The 16,478-nt window shown below is 45.7% G+C and overlaps 1 protein-coding gene across 7 annotated transcripts in view; it reads right to left on the bottom strand.

The window, feature by feature from the left end:
* Nucleotides 1–14,125, bottom strand: part of TXNDC11 (thioredoxin domain containing 11) — a 65,096-nt gene extending 50,971 nt beyond the window's left edge. The window contains exons 1-3 of one of the 7 annotated variants that reach the window (XM_038540344.1): nt 13,780–14,042; nt 6,703–6,919; nt 2,385–2,482 (exon numbers count right to left, since the gene is read on the bottom strand). In XM_038540344.1, coding sequence (XP_038396272.1) covers nt 2,385–2,482; nt 6,703–6,919; nt 13,780–14,042 — 578 coding nt within the window. Of the gene's footprint in view, nt 1–2,384; nt 2,483–4,855; nt 4,875–6,702; nt 6,920–11,851; nt 11,941–12,946; nt 12,994–13,375; nt 13,579–13,779 lie in introns of those variants that run through there. The other 6 variants (XM_038540346.1, XM_038540353.1, XM_038540345.1 and 3 more) reach the window with 6 other exon arrangements.
* Nucleotides 14,126–16,478: the final 2,353 nt, after the last annotated feature.

The following is a 16,478-nucleotide window of genomic DNA, read 5'->3' as shown; positions in this document are numbered from 1 at the left end:
GTAGAACACATTTTACCAACACACCACAGTCATGAGACAGGACACGCTGATCCAGGGCCTCTGAGTCTTGTACAGAAAGTTATAAGAAACTACTCCCTGCTTCAGAATTTTTTATAAACTTTCTTAGTGAGTGGTATCAATACATGCAAAAAAAAAAAAAAAAAAAAAGGAATCTACTTAAAAGCAAAACAGAAGTCTATTAATTTCTCTAAGGAGCCACTAGTAGATAAGCCATTACAAACACAGCAACAACAAAAACACACAACAGCAATGGTCTGTCTGCCTGGTGATGAAGCTGAGGGGACCACCTTTGCAAGCACTATTAACCAAGAGAACCTCAACACTACTGAATGGTCCCAAGAGAGCTTAGTTGAAGAAACACATTCATTCACATGTGTTATGTACAACAGAGAGGACCTGAAGATTCTTAAATAGGATATGAAAAGGCTATCTTAGCCCTTAACAGGTAAATATGAGGGGCAAGCACTTCAGGGAGAGAACTAACCTCAAATTCTTTATTGGTAAAATGAGAAGGTTAGACTAGAGGTTGCTAAAGTTCCTTGCCTGCCCTTCCAATCTTTCTAAAATCTAAGAAAACAAGCAGTATAAGACAATATACTGCACAGCCATATAACCCAAAAAGATATTCTGCACTCAATTCAAGGGAACTTTCCTGATTTTAATATCATGTCAAAGTTAAGCCGACCTCTGGGTAGGTAGCTGGCCTGGTGACGTATAATTGTAGTTACGAGGCCTATATGCCTCACTAGGTACCTGTGCCCTATTTCCTAACTCCAAATATTGTCTATTTAAAAAAAAAAAAAAAAAAAAGAAATGCAGGGACCTTCACAGGGCAAGCTTATTTATCCTATTACAGCGCACAGATGCTTTAGCATCTTCAAATGTAACACTTTACACTGGGAAGTATTCTTGTATCTGCAAGAAATTCTGAAGGTGGGCATAGGGAAAGAACATACATTTTTGCTCAAATATTATTTAACAGGTCCTGAGAAACAATACTACATGCCACAAAATATTTTATGTTAGAAACATGAGGTGTGATGGAACGTGACAAATAATCCACAAATGACGGTTTGATGTTTCTTATAAATCCCCATTGACTAAAGCTTAGGAGTTTTAGAGGGAGGGGGAAAAAGAAAGCATAAAAAGTTAAGCTCTTACTAATGAAACATCCTTTTCCCACTTTACCTTCATTAATAAACTTCAACCCAATTACATTAGACAAAGTAAGAATCCAAAGTCTTCAAAATTCTTCAAGTCCGATTTTAGGTATTACTTAACACTCACGACAAGGTTTGGGCAGTATTCCAAATCAAACACCAATATTTCTGCAGCATAATAAACTGGCTCCAAATAAATAAATAAACTGGCTCCTTACATGGGATAAAGACTAAAGGCAGCCTCTTGTTACTTCAGGCTAGACATTTGGGGACAATGGATTTGGGAACAAAATTTATGAAAACCTCTCAAGGTTTTCAAAGTTCTTTGAATTTCAGGATATGGGAACAGGACTGTGGACTAGAAGTAACTTTCTTCTCAGATGAAAAGGTGCTAAGATTTCCTCCTATGTATGTTGCCAGGTAACAGAATAAGGATCTTTGTGTATTTTTATACAATAAAATACTCTAGAATTCCTGAAATGTACACCTACACAATGAACAGCTGGCATGATCAAAACAATGCCATAGACAATGTGATGGTATGAAAACATGTTCACACAAGCAAGAAGCAGCACTTTAGGAAATACTACTACCACATGATCCCTTTTTTAATTAAAAAAATAAAGAGATACTGGCTATGTATAGTCAGAGGATATAAATCAAAATACATAATGAGGAACGCGCCTGGGTGGCTCAGCAGTTGAGCGCCTGCCTTCAGCCCAGGGTGTAATCCTGGAGTTGCAAGATCGAGTCCCAATCGGGCTCCCTGTATGGAGCCTGCTTCTCTCTCTGTCTCTCTTGTGAATAAATAAAATCTTTAAGAAAAGAAACAAAAAACATATAATGAGGGACACCCAGGTGGCCCAGTGGTTGAGCATCTGCCTTGGGCTCAGGTCATGATTCCAGGGTCCTAGGATCAAGTCCCGCATCCAGCTCCCCACAGGGAGCCTGCTTCTCCCTCTGCCTGTGTCTCTGCTTCTCTCTGTCTCTCATAAATAAATAAATAGAATCCTTTAAAACAACAACAACAACAAAACCCACATAATGATTATGTATGGCTGATAAAACATCCAGATTCATTTATTTACTTTTGCTTAACTGTATTTTCTCAATTTCTTACAATGAATATCTAATACTTTTAAAAAGAAAAATAATTCACTTTAGTACTTAACTGGAATTAGAAAACTAGTTCAAAGTTCTTACCTCCGATGATACAGATATATCACAGGGAAATAAAAGAAGTGTTTTTGTTTTCTGCATTTCCCCTGGTTCCACCAACAGTTAATTGCCACAAACAACACCTGCAGAGCCAAAAAAGGTTTCAAATGACAATGAATAACAACTGAAAAATTACCAAGATTTTAAAGATAAAATTATAGAAATGAAACTATTCCTCTCCGAAACAGAAAGTGAGAAAAAAGTTATTTCCAGTATTCAAAGAGGGTCATCATCTACCACTGCAATTAAAAAATGATTCTCATCTGTAGTGTCTAGCTAGGATTCTAGTATTTTATTATTATTTTACAGTCTAGTTCAAGAGGGAAATGATTTACTTTGATTTCTAAAGCGAATGAGTACCACTGAGCTTTTACTAAGCATGACTACAATAAAACTCAATGGAAGGATAGGTCTTTTGATAGTCAAACTGACAACGGGAGAAGGGAAAAGAAAATGTTATCTGCAAATAAAACATCGCAAATGTCAAAGGACCATTTTTAACAACTATATTAAAAACTCATAAGAGTAAGACGGTTAAAGCTACACTCTAAAATGTAGTATTAAGCAGAAAAAATACAAATTAAATATAGATTTATAGGTAGATGTGAACATAAGGAGAAGTGTCCCTATATCTCCAATCTACTTTGAAATGTACCAAAAACAGGACGACGGGTTAACAGATTAGAGCAGAGTTTCCCAACTTTGGTACTACTCCTATTTTGGCCTTTCACTGTTATTGAGGCTTACTATATGTTTGTGTTGTGAGGAACAGTCCTACACACTGGATGTAGTGTTTAGCAGTATTCCTGGCCTCTACACACTACATGCCAGCAGCTTCCCCTCTCAAGCAGTGATCACCAGAAAGAGTTCCAAACACTGCCAAAGGTCCCCTGGGGAGAAACTTCCTCTAGGTAAAAAAAAAAAAAAAAAAAAAAAAAAACCACTGACTACAAGAATAATAAGAGGAATAAATACATGATAAAGAAAGCAAAATAAAATATTAGTAACAAAACTTAAGTGGCAGGCATATATAAAATCCCATCACCTTTTGCTATGTGAAGAAATTTTCATAATAATATTACAAAAATATGAAGACTACAAATGAAAAGTCACTTTCTGAGGCCTTCCTTATACTTTATAAACAGCAATATTGCTCAAAACTTAGTGGGAGCTCTTTAGAGCTCTTTTTAGAGTCCACTTATAAGAAAGGAAAACAACAGTATTTTTACTTCAGGTGACATCTCATCTCATTTTTTTACTCAAAAATAGGGCACATTCTACCATGTTTGCTAATTTTACTAAAGCAATGTGGCTCAAAAGATTTTTGCCTGTTTCTAAAAATAAGCAACCTCCTTCTCCCTAATAAGAACACAGAATTATAAGCTCTCAATTTGGAAGGAGCTGGAAAAAAAATTTGAAAAAAGCAGCACCCATTAGGTGTGGATGGCATTATAACCTACACCACTTATGTGATCTTTAGCCAACCACTCCAGTCTGAGATCCTGCTTCCAAGAACAGGGATGTTGGCACAAGCATACAGAGCTGTCATGAGACACAGCACAGGGCCTGGCATACCAGAAGGCCACTCTTATAATCACTTGGAAGGACACAGCTGCTTCAGTTGTTAACTGGCACCTGCTCTAAAACACAGCAGACTCCCTCCCCTTGATCCCCACACGTTCTCTTAAGTCAGACAATTTGGGGAATGCCCAGGGAATGAAGTGGTGACTTCTTTTATGCTAACATATCGCTTGCCTCCCAGTGCTCCATTAGAAATCCTGCTTCCGGGGGATCCCCGGGTGGCTCAGTGGTTTAGCGCCTGTCTTTGGCCCAGGGCATGATCCTGGAGTCCCGGGATCAAGTCCCACATCGGGCTCCCTGCATGGAGCCTGCTTCTTCCTCTGCCTGTGTCTTACCTCTCTCTTTCTCTCTCTCATGAATAAATAAATAAAATCTTTAAAAAAACAAAAAAAAAACAAAAAGAAAAGAAAAAGAAATCCTGCTTCCTCCCTGTAAGTGTCTGCCAGTTTGGTTATTATTGGCCTTTTTATTTTTTTAAGTTAGCTCTACTGCCCAATGTGGAGCATGAACCCACGACCGTGAGATCAAGAGTCACATGCTTTACCAACTGAGCCAACCTGGTGCCCCTATTCTCAGCCATTTTTAAAGGGGGTGGGGGGTAAAGACAGCACAAGGAATTGATCGATTCTATGGGTCCAAAGTCAGAACACAAAATCACAACCCCCTTAGAACCAATATCATAGGCAGCAAAGAGTTCTAATGAAGAGCTAGATTTAAACAGTACTTTGCACCACACTCAGGGATATATAATGGTTCAAAAGGCTTTACTAGGTTGGGCAGAAAGCTTCATCAGCATTTATAACATTGTTTCTAAGAAAAAAAACAACCCAGAGTTCCAAAGAAACTTCTGGAACTAGGCTGTCTGCATAAGTTACCTCACATCAGTGATTCTCGGCAGCAGCCTCTTAGAAATCTGCGGAACACTCTTTTTGCTTGTTGTGGTAACTGGGAAGCTACAGGGCATGTGGTGGGCCAGGGCTGCAGGAGATAGCCCACAATGCTCGAAACTGTTTTGCACAGGGAAGAGTTATCAGCAGCACCCCAGAGCAGTATGAAATGTCCTGTCGAAAAGGAAACTAGGGGAAAACCTGTCTGTTATCATTCAAGCCCAGGACCTAATTCTATTTTATATGTGAATCCAAAGCATGGTTTTTGTATTCACCAAATTTCTTGAGAAGGAAATTCCTATGTAAATCCAAGGCAGAAAATATTTTGTTTGGCTCCAGCCTTTACCAAGAGCTGTTCACCATTTAAGAAAATTCAGGGGATCCCTGGCTGGCGCAGCGGTTTAGCGCCTGCTTTTGGCCCAGGCGCAATCCTGGAGACCCGAGATCGAATCCCACGTCGGGCTCCCGGTGCATGGAGCCTGCTTCTCCCTCTGCCTATGTCTCTGCCTCTCTCTCTCTCTCTCTCACTGTGTGCCTATCATGAATAAATAAAAAAAAAAAAAAAGAAAGAAAATTCAAATAGCACGGGGCCTGGCTCTTACCGAGAGCAGTGTTCTCATGGTACCTGAGTCTCTAACACAATATACCTTTACCAGTCTGCATTTCTAACTGTCCACCCCCAGTAGTTCTACATAAAGGGACCAGGATTTATTGTGCCTGAGCATTTACATACTGAAACATACATGACCTGATTGGACACCACCTTTGGCTCAGCTACCTTTATGATATATAATTAGTGTACTGGATTGATGCTTGCAATTACATGTGTAGAGGAGTTTTATCATCTATGAATCCCTTTTCAGGACAGTAAAAAGCACACCATAAAATATTTGTTTATAAAAGGCAACTAAGATCTACTGGGTTAAAAACCACAGCCATCCAGATGACTCATTTGCCCACATATTCATCCCTCTGGTCTAGCACAAAGGTAGTCTTCATTAAGTATTTGTTGCATATAGCTCTGGTCCAAATATTTTTAAAAGGTCAACCTGTTACACTGCAGTCATTACGTGTAAATCTATCTTACAGAAAATAACTAATGAGCAGAGTGCCTGGTTGGCTTAGTCTGACTCTTGATTTCAAATCAGGCCACAATCTCACAGTGGTAACATCCAGCCCTGTACTGGGCACTGCGCCAGGCATGGAGCCTACTTAACATTCTTTATCTAACCTTCCCTACCCACCTCAACCTGATGCTCCTGCACGTGTTCTCTCTCTTAAATAATGTGACTATTAAAAAAAAAAGAAAAAGGGATCCCTGGGTGGCGCAGCGGTTTGGCACCTGCCTTTGGCCCGGGGCGTGATCCTGGAGACCCGGGATCGAATCCCACGTCGGGCTCCCGGTGCATGGAGCCTGCTTCTCTCTCTGCCTATGTCTCTGCCTCTCTCTCTCTCTCTCTCTGTGACTATCATAAATAAATTAAAAAAAAAAATTTAAAAAAAAAAAAAAGAAAAAGAAAATAACTCATCAACAAATATCAAATGGATATTCAACTAGGCTTTTCAGCACTGAAAACAGCATAGCACCCTGAGATGAGCACTGACCTGCTTCACGAGGAAACACAGAATCTGTTTCCTCTCCTGCCTCTAACCAATGATGACCTTCACCATCAGAAACCTGTTTCTTTATAGAAGGCTTTACAATTTATAAACTAAGACTCCTGGCCTTCACCCTGGTTCAGTCAGCCAGCTGGGGTAAGGTGTCTCTCTGGAAACAAACAGCCCTGCACATAGGGCTGACAGTCATCGATGTGCAGGCCGAATGTCAGCATTACCTGGTCTGAAAGCTGACTCGCTGCTTGCTCAATCTCTGACCTGGCGGCGATGGACTGTCCACACCATGGAGCGTAGAAGAACAGCAGTACTACCTCTGAGTCCCGGCGAACGTGCTCTGCGTAGTCCAGCTGGCCCTGGAAGAGGTCAAGAACCGGAGACCTCGAGGAGAAAAAGCTGACAGGTGGCTTTGCTGGTATTATCACATCTTTTGCTCGACTAAAAAAGAGCAAACACAAAGAAGACTACTAAGTTTATCTTCTTTTAACAACAGCTTTATGTGGAGGGAGAATGAAGCTTGAAAGAGAAATCTCTTGAATAAGAAAATGGAGTTCCCAAAACATTGCTCTGGAGTAAAAAATATGCTGTGCTAAGGCAATATTTAGATGAGAAAATGCAAGACATGAATAATACATTGAAAAAGACTCTCTATCTCCCCGGGTGTGGGGTGGGAAGGCAGCAGAGAGCAGAAGAGAAGGATGTCTTTCAATAATCCATATTCTTGCCTCCCACACCGAAAACACTCCACCCTCATCTCTCTGCTGCCTGGCTCTCCAAGGAGCCACTGATTTCCAGGGCTTCAGAACAACCAGGGAGCTTGCTCAGACCTAAGGGGAAGGGAGCTCTCACAACCACCACTAGTAAGATTTCTACAGGAAATTCTTACTATTGATTCAACTCTGAGAAATCATTAAGTTTATTAGCTGGAGTTGGCCAATCCTTATCCAAGGCATTCAGGCAAAAGTAATAAATAAGGTAGATTTATTTCTCCAGGTATGTATGGGGAAGCCACCAAAATGGAGTTGGAGGCCAGAAGGGGGCACCAGCACCACTCTCTGTCAATTATAGGAAAAATGATTAATTACAGACTCCAACAGGAAAAGAATTACCACCCCCAACAGGAAAAGATGTAACTCCTACAAAATGAAGGACTACTCCAGCAATCAGCCAGTGAAAAACTGTCATCCCCCTAAACTCTTGCTTCTCTTCAATGGACTTTCTTTATAACAATCCCTCCCATTTTCCTCCTTCTCTATAAAATAATGTTCTACAATGTTGTTCTCCTTTGTCTATGGGGCTTGCCTACAGTTTGCCATAGTTTACACATCCTGGATTGCAATGTTACTATTCCTGAGTGAACCCATTCTTCTGGTAAAAATAACTTTTATTTTTGAGTTAACAATATCATGATCCAAAGGTTAGTAAAGATGAACAACAAAATAACAGCCCATTTTAACTGGAAAACAGGCTTCTTGAATACCTTAAGTTCCCAAAAGGGAGAGATCAAGAGAAGACAGAAAAAGAGTGAACAAGTGGTCTGAAGTCATACAGCTGCCACTATTTTTCCCATCAAGAAAAAATATCTTGGCTGAGGCTGCATCCCACCAGGTGAAAGGAGCTTAATGAACACCCTGAGCTGTTCACACATCTGCACTAACATGGCATAAAACCATTTTGGTGGTTTGGCCGAGAAACAATAGAATAAAAAGAGACCCTGGAAAATATTCAATTAACCCAAAAAGCAGAAAAGGGCCAAAGAACAAACTCTGAAGGTACAAATGGAAAATAGCCAGAAGATATAATTACACCCAACAATATCAATCATTACATTAAATATAAAAGGACTAAGCCACCAAATTAAGAGGAAGAGAATGCTAGACTGGATAACAAAGCAAGACCTATCATATGCTGTCTAAAAGAGACATTTTAAAAAAGATTTATTCATTTGAAAGAGAGAAAGCATAGGAGTGGAGGGGAGAGGCAGAGGGAGAAGCAGACTCCCCACTGAGCAAGGAGCCTGATGCAGGGTTTGAACCCAGGACCAGGAGATCATGACCTGAGAAAAGGCAAACACTTAACCATCTGAGCCACCCACGCACCCCAAGGAGACATTTTAAACATAAAGACACAAGATGGAAGCACAAGGATGGGAAAATATAAACCAGTATGCATAAGGAAGCTGGAGTAGCTCATTAAGTGAAAAAAATAAGCAGGGGGTATATTCTTACAATTAAACGTTACTCAACAATACATGAATGGACACATACTATAACTGCATGAGTCTCAAAATACTCATACTGAAGAAGTCAGAAACTAAAGAATAGGTATAACATGAACGCATTTATATAAAATTCCAAAACAAACAAAACCAATCTGTAACAAAATAGTCAGTGAGTGGTTTTCTAGAGTGAGGAGTGGGGCAGCGACACTGTCTCCAGGGGCCACCGAGGAAACTTTCTGGGGAGAAGACAATATTCTCTATCTTAACTGAAAGCATGAAGGTGGTTAAATTTATCTAAAGTCATCAACCTGGGATCCCTGGGTGGCGCAGCGGTTTAGCGCCTGCCTTTGGCCCAGGGCACGATCCTGGACACTCGGGATCGAATCCCACGTCGGGCTCCCGGTGCATGGAGCCTGCTTCTCCCTCTGCCTATGTCTCTGCCTCTCTCTCTCTCTCTCTCTCTCTGTGTGTGACTATCATAAATTTAAAAAAAAAAAAAAAATTAAAGTCATCAACCTATACATGGAAAATGTGTGATTTTACCGCCTGTAAAATATACCACCATGAAGCTGATGAGAAAAACATCTCGGCTGGTGTGTCTCCTCCTCTGACAACTCTACCTGAAGTAGGAGAGAGGCTTCATTTTTTTCTATCAGCTCCCTGTGGGTTGCCTTTCTACCCCTCACCACAATCAGTAACTTACTTATCTTGCCGATTATCTATTTACTCTACCACAGCATTAACTCCCTGAGGGCAAGGACCCTATCTTCTTCGCTGTTTATGGTTCCTGGTCCTCTGAAGTTCGGTAATTTGTGAAATGAACAAATCTACCTTCCTACCTCATCTGAACATATGCAAAGACAAATAGAAACCCACACAGATATACATTATTAAAAAGACTCAGAATCAAAGTGTCAGAGGCCCATTTGCTTTACTAGGGATGATCGTAAGGACCACATCATATGTTCTAAGTACACATACATGTTCAAACAAACTTAATAATCTGGCTTCTCAGGGATCCCTGGGTGGCGCAGCGGTTTGGTGCCTGCCTTTGGCCTAGGGCACGATCCTGGAGACCCGGGATCGAGTCCCACGTCGGGCTCCCGGTGCATGGAGCCTGCTTCTCCCTCTGCCTGTGTCTCTGCCTCTCCCTCTCTCTATGTCTCTCATGAATAAATAATAAATAAAATCTTTAAAAAAAGTAATAATAATCTGGCTTCTCAGAAAACAGCAAAGTAGCAGGAAAGAAGAACAAGAAGGAAAGTGCTGTCAGCTCTGAGATGCCCAAGCAGACAAATGGGTATTTAGAACCAAAAAGGAAAATGTAAACACCGGAGACCCAACCTCCTCTAAGATAAGGGAAAGAATCCCACACCCTCCTCTGCATCTAGAAGGTGTTAGCTTCTTGCATTAAGGCAGGTTTAAATATATTACTTCCCTATTTTAACCAAAACATTAACATCATAAAGTAGCAGTATTAAAAGAGCGAATCTCCTACTTATTCACTCAAACTAGCGCTTTAACCCTTTCTATGTAAAATATCTCCATAACCTGAAAAACTCAGTCAGTTGCAAAATAATTCAAAAAATGTTCACTGAGCAAATGTTACTATGCTTCAGAAACTGTACCACAGGCATCAAGGCTACAGCAGCAAGCAGGATAGTGTTCTCAAGGAAGACAAAAGGCAAACCACCAAACGTGTATTCAACAAACAAAAACCCACAAAAGGATCACTGCTATATAGAGAATTTAACAGGGGGATGTGATGGGATCTTTTAAGCCAAGACCTGAATGACAGGAAGCCGTGCAAAGAGATGAGGAATGCCCTGCATGACACATTATCAAAAGCTCCAAAATCCCCTTTGAGATTCTTCTTATACTAGTCAAACTGCATGTTAAGTGTTAAATAACACAATATGAGGGAAAATGTAGGTCTGTGACAGCCAAACAAAGGATAATAATCCACTTAGTGTTTCTGTTCAGCATGTTCAGAGCAGTTCCTAAAGTCACCAGCCAGATAAAATACGTGGCCCATGGAAAAGCAAACATTAACCAGGGAAGAGAAACATCTGCCTCTGCTCCACCAGAAACATTCACAAGTTTCCATTTAACTCTTACGCTTGCTACATGTTTTTGAGAAACTATACCTAGATCAAAGGTTTTCTGCAGCTTTGAAGGCTCAGTGTCAGGTACAAAAAAAAAAAAATAAAACTCAAGAGCTGGCTGCAAGTAGAAAGGAGCAGCTGCAACTCCCGATTTTTTTAGGGAAATGCGCACCCTACATAACTCCTTCTGAAGAGGATCTGAAGCAACTTTGAAACCACAAAATGCAATAAAGCAAAATGAATATATGCACACACACATATATAGACACACACAACTATTTCCCTCCAAAATCAGGGTGAAAGGAAAGTGAGTAGGATGAAGTCAAGGAGACTCAATGCAGAGAAAGGCAGGTAAAATAAAGATGAAAATGGTGCCCAAGAATAGACCATTATGTTTCCAACCCAAATCAACCTTTTTTTTTTTTTTTTTTTTTAATATTATCTAGTTTGAACTCAGCTAAGCAACCAACACTGAAGAGGGCTTTACTTATTTAGGCCTGGAACTATTAATTAAAAAAAAAATTAAATCCAACTTTCTTATAAGCTTCTGTCCTCGTTAATGCAAAAAATCTTAAAACAGAACAGGGACCAGAAATGTTTGAGTATATAACAGTATCATGACACCATTCAATCAAACAAGACTCTAAAAAATCAATCTTAGTCTATTGAAAGATGGTCCAGATTTGCCAATGGCATAGAAAGAAGTTGGACAGGCAAGCAGCCCTTCACTGACTCACACCTATTCTGAAGCAGGTAGGGATCTTGCTCTATCTGCTCCAATAACTGGATTTACACTCTCCCTTCTTCCCCAAATCTCAAAGGACTTTCTTAGCTTTTTCAAGTCATGTTCTTTCAGAACAAACACTAAAGCACTATTTCTATAGATGAACAAGCAGAAGTCTGTAAACTCGCCACCCCCGGAGGTGAGGAAACCTCCCTTCCTAATTTGAACCCAAAGACACTTTGCAATCCCATGTTGTAAAAGACTTCATATATTTTCCTTTGTGCAGCACATGATACAGAGCAAGGTTAAGAGCCTAGTACCTGACGGTAAAGGATCCAAATTCCAGCTCAGCCACTTTGATAGGTGGGTGTAATTGGGGCAAATTTTGTAACATGACCAAAGCTCAACTCCATCTATAAACTGGAAGGACAGAGTATATCCAGACTTTACTGGGGACAGAGTTTTGTTTTGTTTTTTTAAGATTTTATTTATTTAAAAAAAAAAGATTTTATTTATTTATTTGACAGAGAGAGAGAGAGCACAAGTGGGGGTGGTGGAGAGGGAGATGCAGATTTCCTGCTATGCAGGGAGCCCTATGCATGTGGGGCCCGATCCCAGAACCCCAGGATCATGATTGAGGCGGAAAAAGGAAGCCACCAAAGCTACAACAGGATGGCACCCAAGAGGACTGATATTTATTTATTTTTTTTATTTTTTTTATTTTTAATATTTTATTTATTTATTTAGGATAGTCACAGAGAGAGAGAGAGAGAGAGGCAGAGACACAGGCAGAGGGAGAAGCAGGCTCCATGCACCGGGAGCCCGACGTGGGACTCGATCCCGGGTCTCCAGGATCGCGCCCTGGGCCAAAGGCAGGCGCCACACCGCTGCGCCACCCAGGGATCCCCTGAGGACTGATATTTAAATGGTCCATACCAGGCTCTCAGATAATGAATAAATGCACTGATGTAAGCTACAGTTCTCAAGCAAACAGTTTTGTCCCTCGGGCGGCACTTGGCACTGTACGGAGACATTTCTGGTTGTCATAGGTAGGGCTGTATCCTACCGGCATTTAGCAGGTACTTTGCAACACTCTGCAATGGCTAGAACAGCCTCTCTCCCCTGCTGGTAGGATCGCACCCGGCACTTGGCAAAAGCTCCATCATTTCTTCCCTTTCTACTAAAATTCCCCAATCTCTGACACCTCTCTGACAACAGGGCCACCTACTATGCTTAACACAGTCGATAAAAACGTTCCAAGTTGAAATCTTCCTCCTGGCTAATGTGCCAGTCGGCTGCAATGGAGACACTTACACACTGGAGACCCAGGAGATAGAGGACTTGGGAGATCAAAAGTACTCCTGAAATTTAAAGTAAATTTTGGGGCAGCCCGGGGGGGCCCAGCGGTTTAGCACCTGGCTTCAGCCCAGGGCGTGATCCCGGAGACCCTGGATCGAGTCCCACGTCGGGCTCCCTGCGTGGAGCCTGCTTCTCCCTCTGCCTGTGTCTCTGCCTCTCTCAAATTAATAAAATCTTAAAAAAGAAAAATAAATTGTGTACCTCCCTCACCCCCACCCCCACCCCAAAAAAAACAGGCCCAGTACCCTTCATTTCGTCCTGTTCACTGTGGTCCAGCCTGCCCAGGCTTTTTCGGTTCCAGAAGCACCAGCCTCGTCTAGTGTAAGGACACTTGTTGCTCCTTCCACCTTGGACGCTTCCCCCTCTGGCCCACCCTCATTCCTCCTGATTCCCCGCACAGCACTTACAGAAGCCCCGGGAAACTGCAGTAAGCTCTTTTAGGGCCCAGTGGAAGGGGGAGTGCGGTTTTCATCCTCAGCGCTCACCTGGACGAGTGCTCCGCACACAGCACGTGTGGACAGATAATCGTTAGACCCAAGAATGCACGCATTCTCCAAGGGCTCCGGGCCTCTAACAGTTGTAAGTCATCAGACGGGTGTTAAAGGAGGGTCCCACGGCCTGGGCTGAAGTGACAGGTGCGCCGCCCCCCCGAGAGGCCCCAGCAGGTGAGGAGCAGCCCAGAACCTGGCCCACTTAAGCTGGGTGCTCCCCGAGCAGCACCGGCCGGGGTCGGGGTCGGGGTCGGGGTCGGCTCGGGGTCAGGTCCGCCGCTCCAGGTGAAGCCGCCCCCCGCCCCCCGCCCCCCGCCCAGCCCGCTCCAAGCCCGGACCCTGCGCGCCCGAGCTGGCCCCGCGCCGTCGGCCGGGCCCCGGGGCTGCGGGCCGCCTACCTGCAGGTGAACTTGAGGGCGACGAGCAGCGCGCAGCCGAGCGCCACCGCCCCGCAGAGCAGCTCGGGCCGCCGGCGCGCCATGAGGGAGGCGCCGCGCAGCCCGCGGCGGAGCCGGCCCGCCGAGGACGCTGCGGCCGGGGCCGGGCTGAAGGAGCCGGAGCCCGCGGGGCCGCCGCCGCCGCCGCCACCCTCGTCCTCGGCGTCGTCGCTGCTGCTGCTGCTGCTGCTGCCGCCGCCGCCGCGGCCTCCGCATTCCGACATTACATGCTCCCCGTCGCCGGCTTTATACCGCCGCCGCCGCCGCTTCGGGCCCGAGGGCCCGGCACGGCCCGTCGCTCCCCAATCCCGCAGCCCGCCGCGCCCGCTAACCCGGACCCTCCACGTCAGCCCCGCCGCCGCCGCGGCGCCCGCCCCCGCGCAGGCGGCCCCGCCTCCCGTCCACGGAGTCTGCGCGGGCGCCGGCCCCGCCCGGAAGCCCCGCCCCCGCGCAGGCGGCCCCGCCTCCCGTCCGCCGAGTCTGCGCGGACGCCGGCCCCGCCCGGAAGCCCCGGCCCCGCGCAGGCGGCCCCGCCCCACAGCCGACGGCCCCGCCTCTCGGCCACTGAGTCTGCGCAGACGCCGGCCGCGCCCGGAAGCCCCGCCCCCCTCAGGCGGCCCCGCCTCTCGCCCACCGAGTCTGCGCGGACGCCGACACCGCCTGACAGCCCCGCCCCCAAGCGAGTCCCGCCCCTCGCGCGTGGAGTCTGCGCGGGGGCCCCCCCGCCGTCGCCCCACAGGCCCCGCCCCCCGCCCGCGGAGTCTGCGCAGGCGCGGGTCGAAGCCTCCGGCCAGTCCCCGACGGGAGTCCTGCCCACGCGGTTGCGGGCATCTTCGCGCCGCCGGGAATCGGCGCTTGCTTGGCCTGTGAGGCCTCAGCGCTGTGCTCGGGAGCGCAGTCGTGCCCGCGAGTCCGTACAGGCCACGGGGGGCACAGGCGCCGCTACCCATCCCCGCGGAGCCGAGGGGACAATCCATGCAGGGGCCAGAGGTGTCCAGGTCCCGGCACCGGGGCGGGCGGGAGAGGTCACCGCCTCGGCGTGCACGTCTGTGAAATGGGGGTGCGTAATAGCAGCACCTCCGTCAGGGTCGCTTCGAGAGTAAATGAAGGGACTACGGAGAGTGCCAGGCGCACGGTGCGGTCTCACTAGGCCTGGACTAGCGTGGCTGTGCGCCCCAGCCCCCTCCGGCTCCCGCACGGCCCCGGCCCTCCCGGACGCACCCTCAGGCCGCGGGAGACGCCGAGGCCGCGCAGCTAGTGGGCGAGCGAGCGGGTGCAGCCTCGGAGGCAGGGCGCCCCGTGACCTGTTGCGCGGGCCAGGGAAGTCGCGAGGGCGGGGGCACCGCTCTGTGGCCGCACCTCGCTGCGAACGAAACCGGGCCAGGGCGTGCGACCGCCCGGGCGAGAACCGGGAGCTGAGCCCCAGGGCGGCGGGGGGAGCCAGGTGCCCGCTCCCCGGGATGCGGCGTGCGCCCCGATGGCCTCGCCTGTGTCCCCCGCCGAGGCCAGGACTCGGGCCTTGTTGGCGCCCGCCGCTCGCTGATTGCTTCGTAGCTCTCGGGTCCTTCTTCCTTCTTTACTTCCTTGGTTTGTATTAAGTGGATATTTGCCAGGATCCCGTTAATTACTTCAGTGATTTTAAACCTTTCTTTGGTTATGTGCTTAGCCGTCTTTCTGGGGATCACTATGTTTTTTTTCAGAATTTTTTTTTTTTTTTTTTTAGATTTTATACATTTATTCACGAGAGACACCGAGAAAGAGAGAGAGAGGCAGAGACACAGGCAGAGGGAGAAGCAGGCTCCATGCAGGGAACCCAACCTGGTGCGACTCGATCTTGGGTCTCCAGGATCAGGCCCTGGGCAGAACGTGGCTCCAGCACCACTAGATCCATCCAGGCTGCCCTTTTTTCAGGTTTTCTGCCTCGGATTTATACTACCTTAATTCCAGTAAGATACAGAAACTTCTCCCGTAGAGCTCCGTTTCCTCTTCCCATTCCTGTGTTATTTTACGTTTTCATCTATTATGTTACAAACTTCGTATTACAGTGTTTTAGTACTGTTTTGTATTATCTTGTTTTTATAGATAAATGCTGAGAAAAAATGTATTTGGGTTTTTTTTAATTGGAGTTCAATTTGCCAACATATAGCATATCCCGCAGCACTCATCCCATCAAGTGCCCCCCTCAGTGCCCATCACCCAGTCACCCCAACCCCCCGCCCACCTCCCTTTCCACCACCCCTTGTTCGTTTCCCAGTTAGGAGTCGCTCATGTTGTGTCATCCTTACTGATATTTCTCACTCATTTTCTCTCCTTTCCCCTTTATTCCCTTTCACTATTTTTTATATTCCCCAAATGAATGAGACCATATAATGTTTGTCCTTCTCCTGATTAACTTACATCACTCGGCATAATACCCTCCAGTTCCATCCACGTCGAAGCAAATGGTGGATATTTGTCGTTTCTAATGGCTGAGGAATATTCCATTGTATACATAGACCACAGCTTTTTCATCCATTCATCTTTCGATGGACACCGAGGCTCCTTCCACAGTTTGGCTACTGTGGACATTGCTGCTAGAAACATTGGGGTGCAGGTGTCTCAGCTTTTCACTGCGTCTGTATCTTTGGGGCAAATCCCCAACAGTGCAATTGCTGGGTCGT

The sequence above is a fragment of the Canis lupus genome, chromosome 6, assembly GCF_011100685.1.
Source record: "Canis lupus familiaris isolate Mischka breed German Shepherd chromosome 6, alternate assembly UU_Cfam_GSD_1.0, whole genome shotgun sequence".
In the NCBI taxonomy this organism is placed as follows: Eukaryota; Metazoa; Chordata; class Mammalia; order Carnivora; family Canidae; genus Canis; species Canis lupus.
The sequence above is the reverse complement of the archived record's forward strand: the minus strand, read 5'-3'. Positions and strand labels throughout refer to the sequence as shown.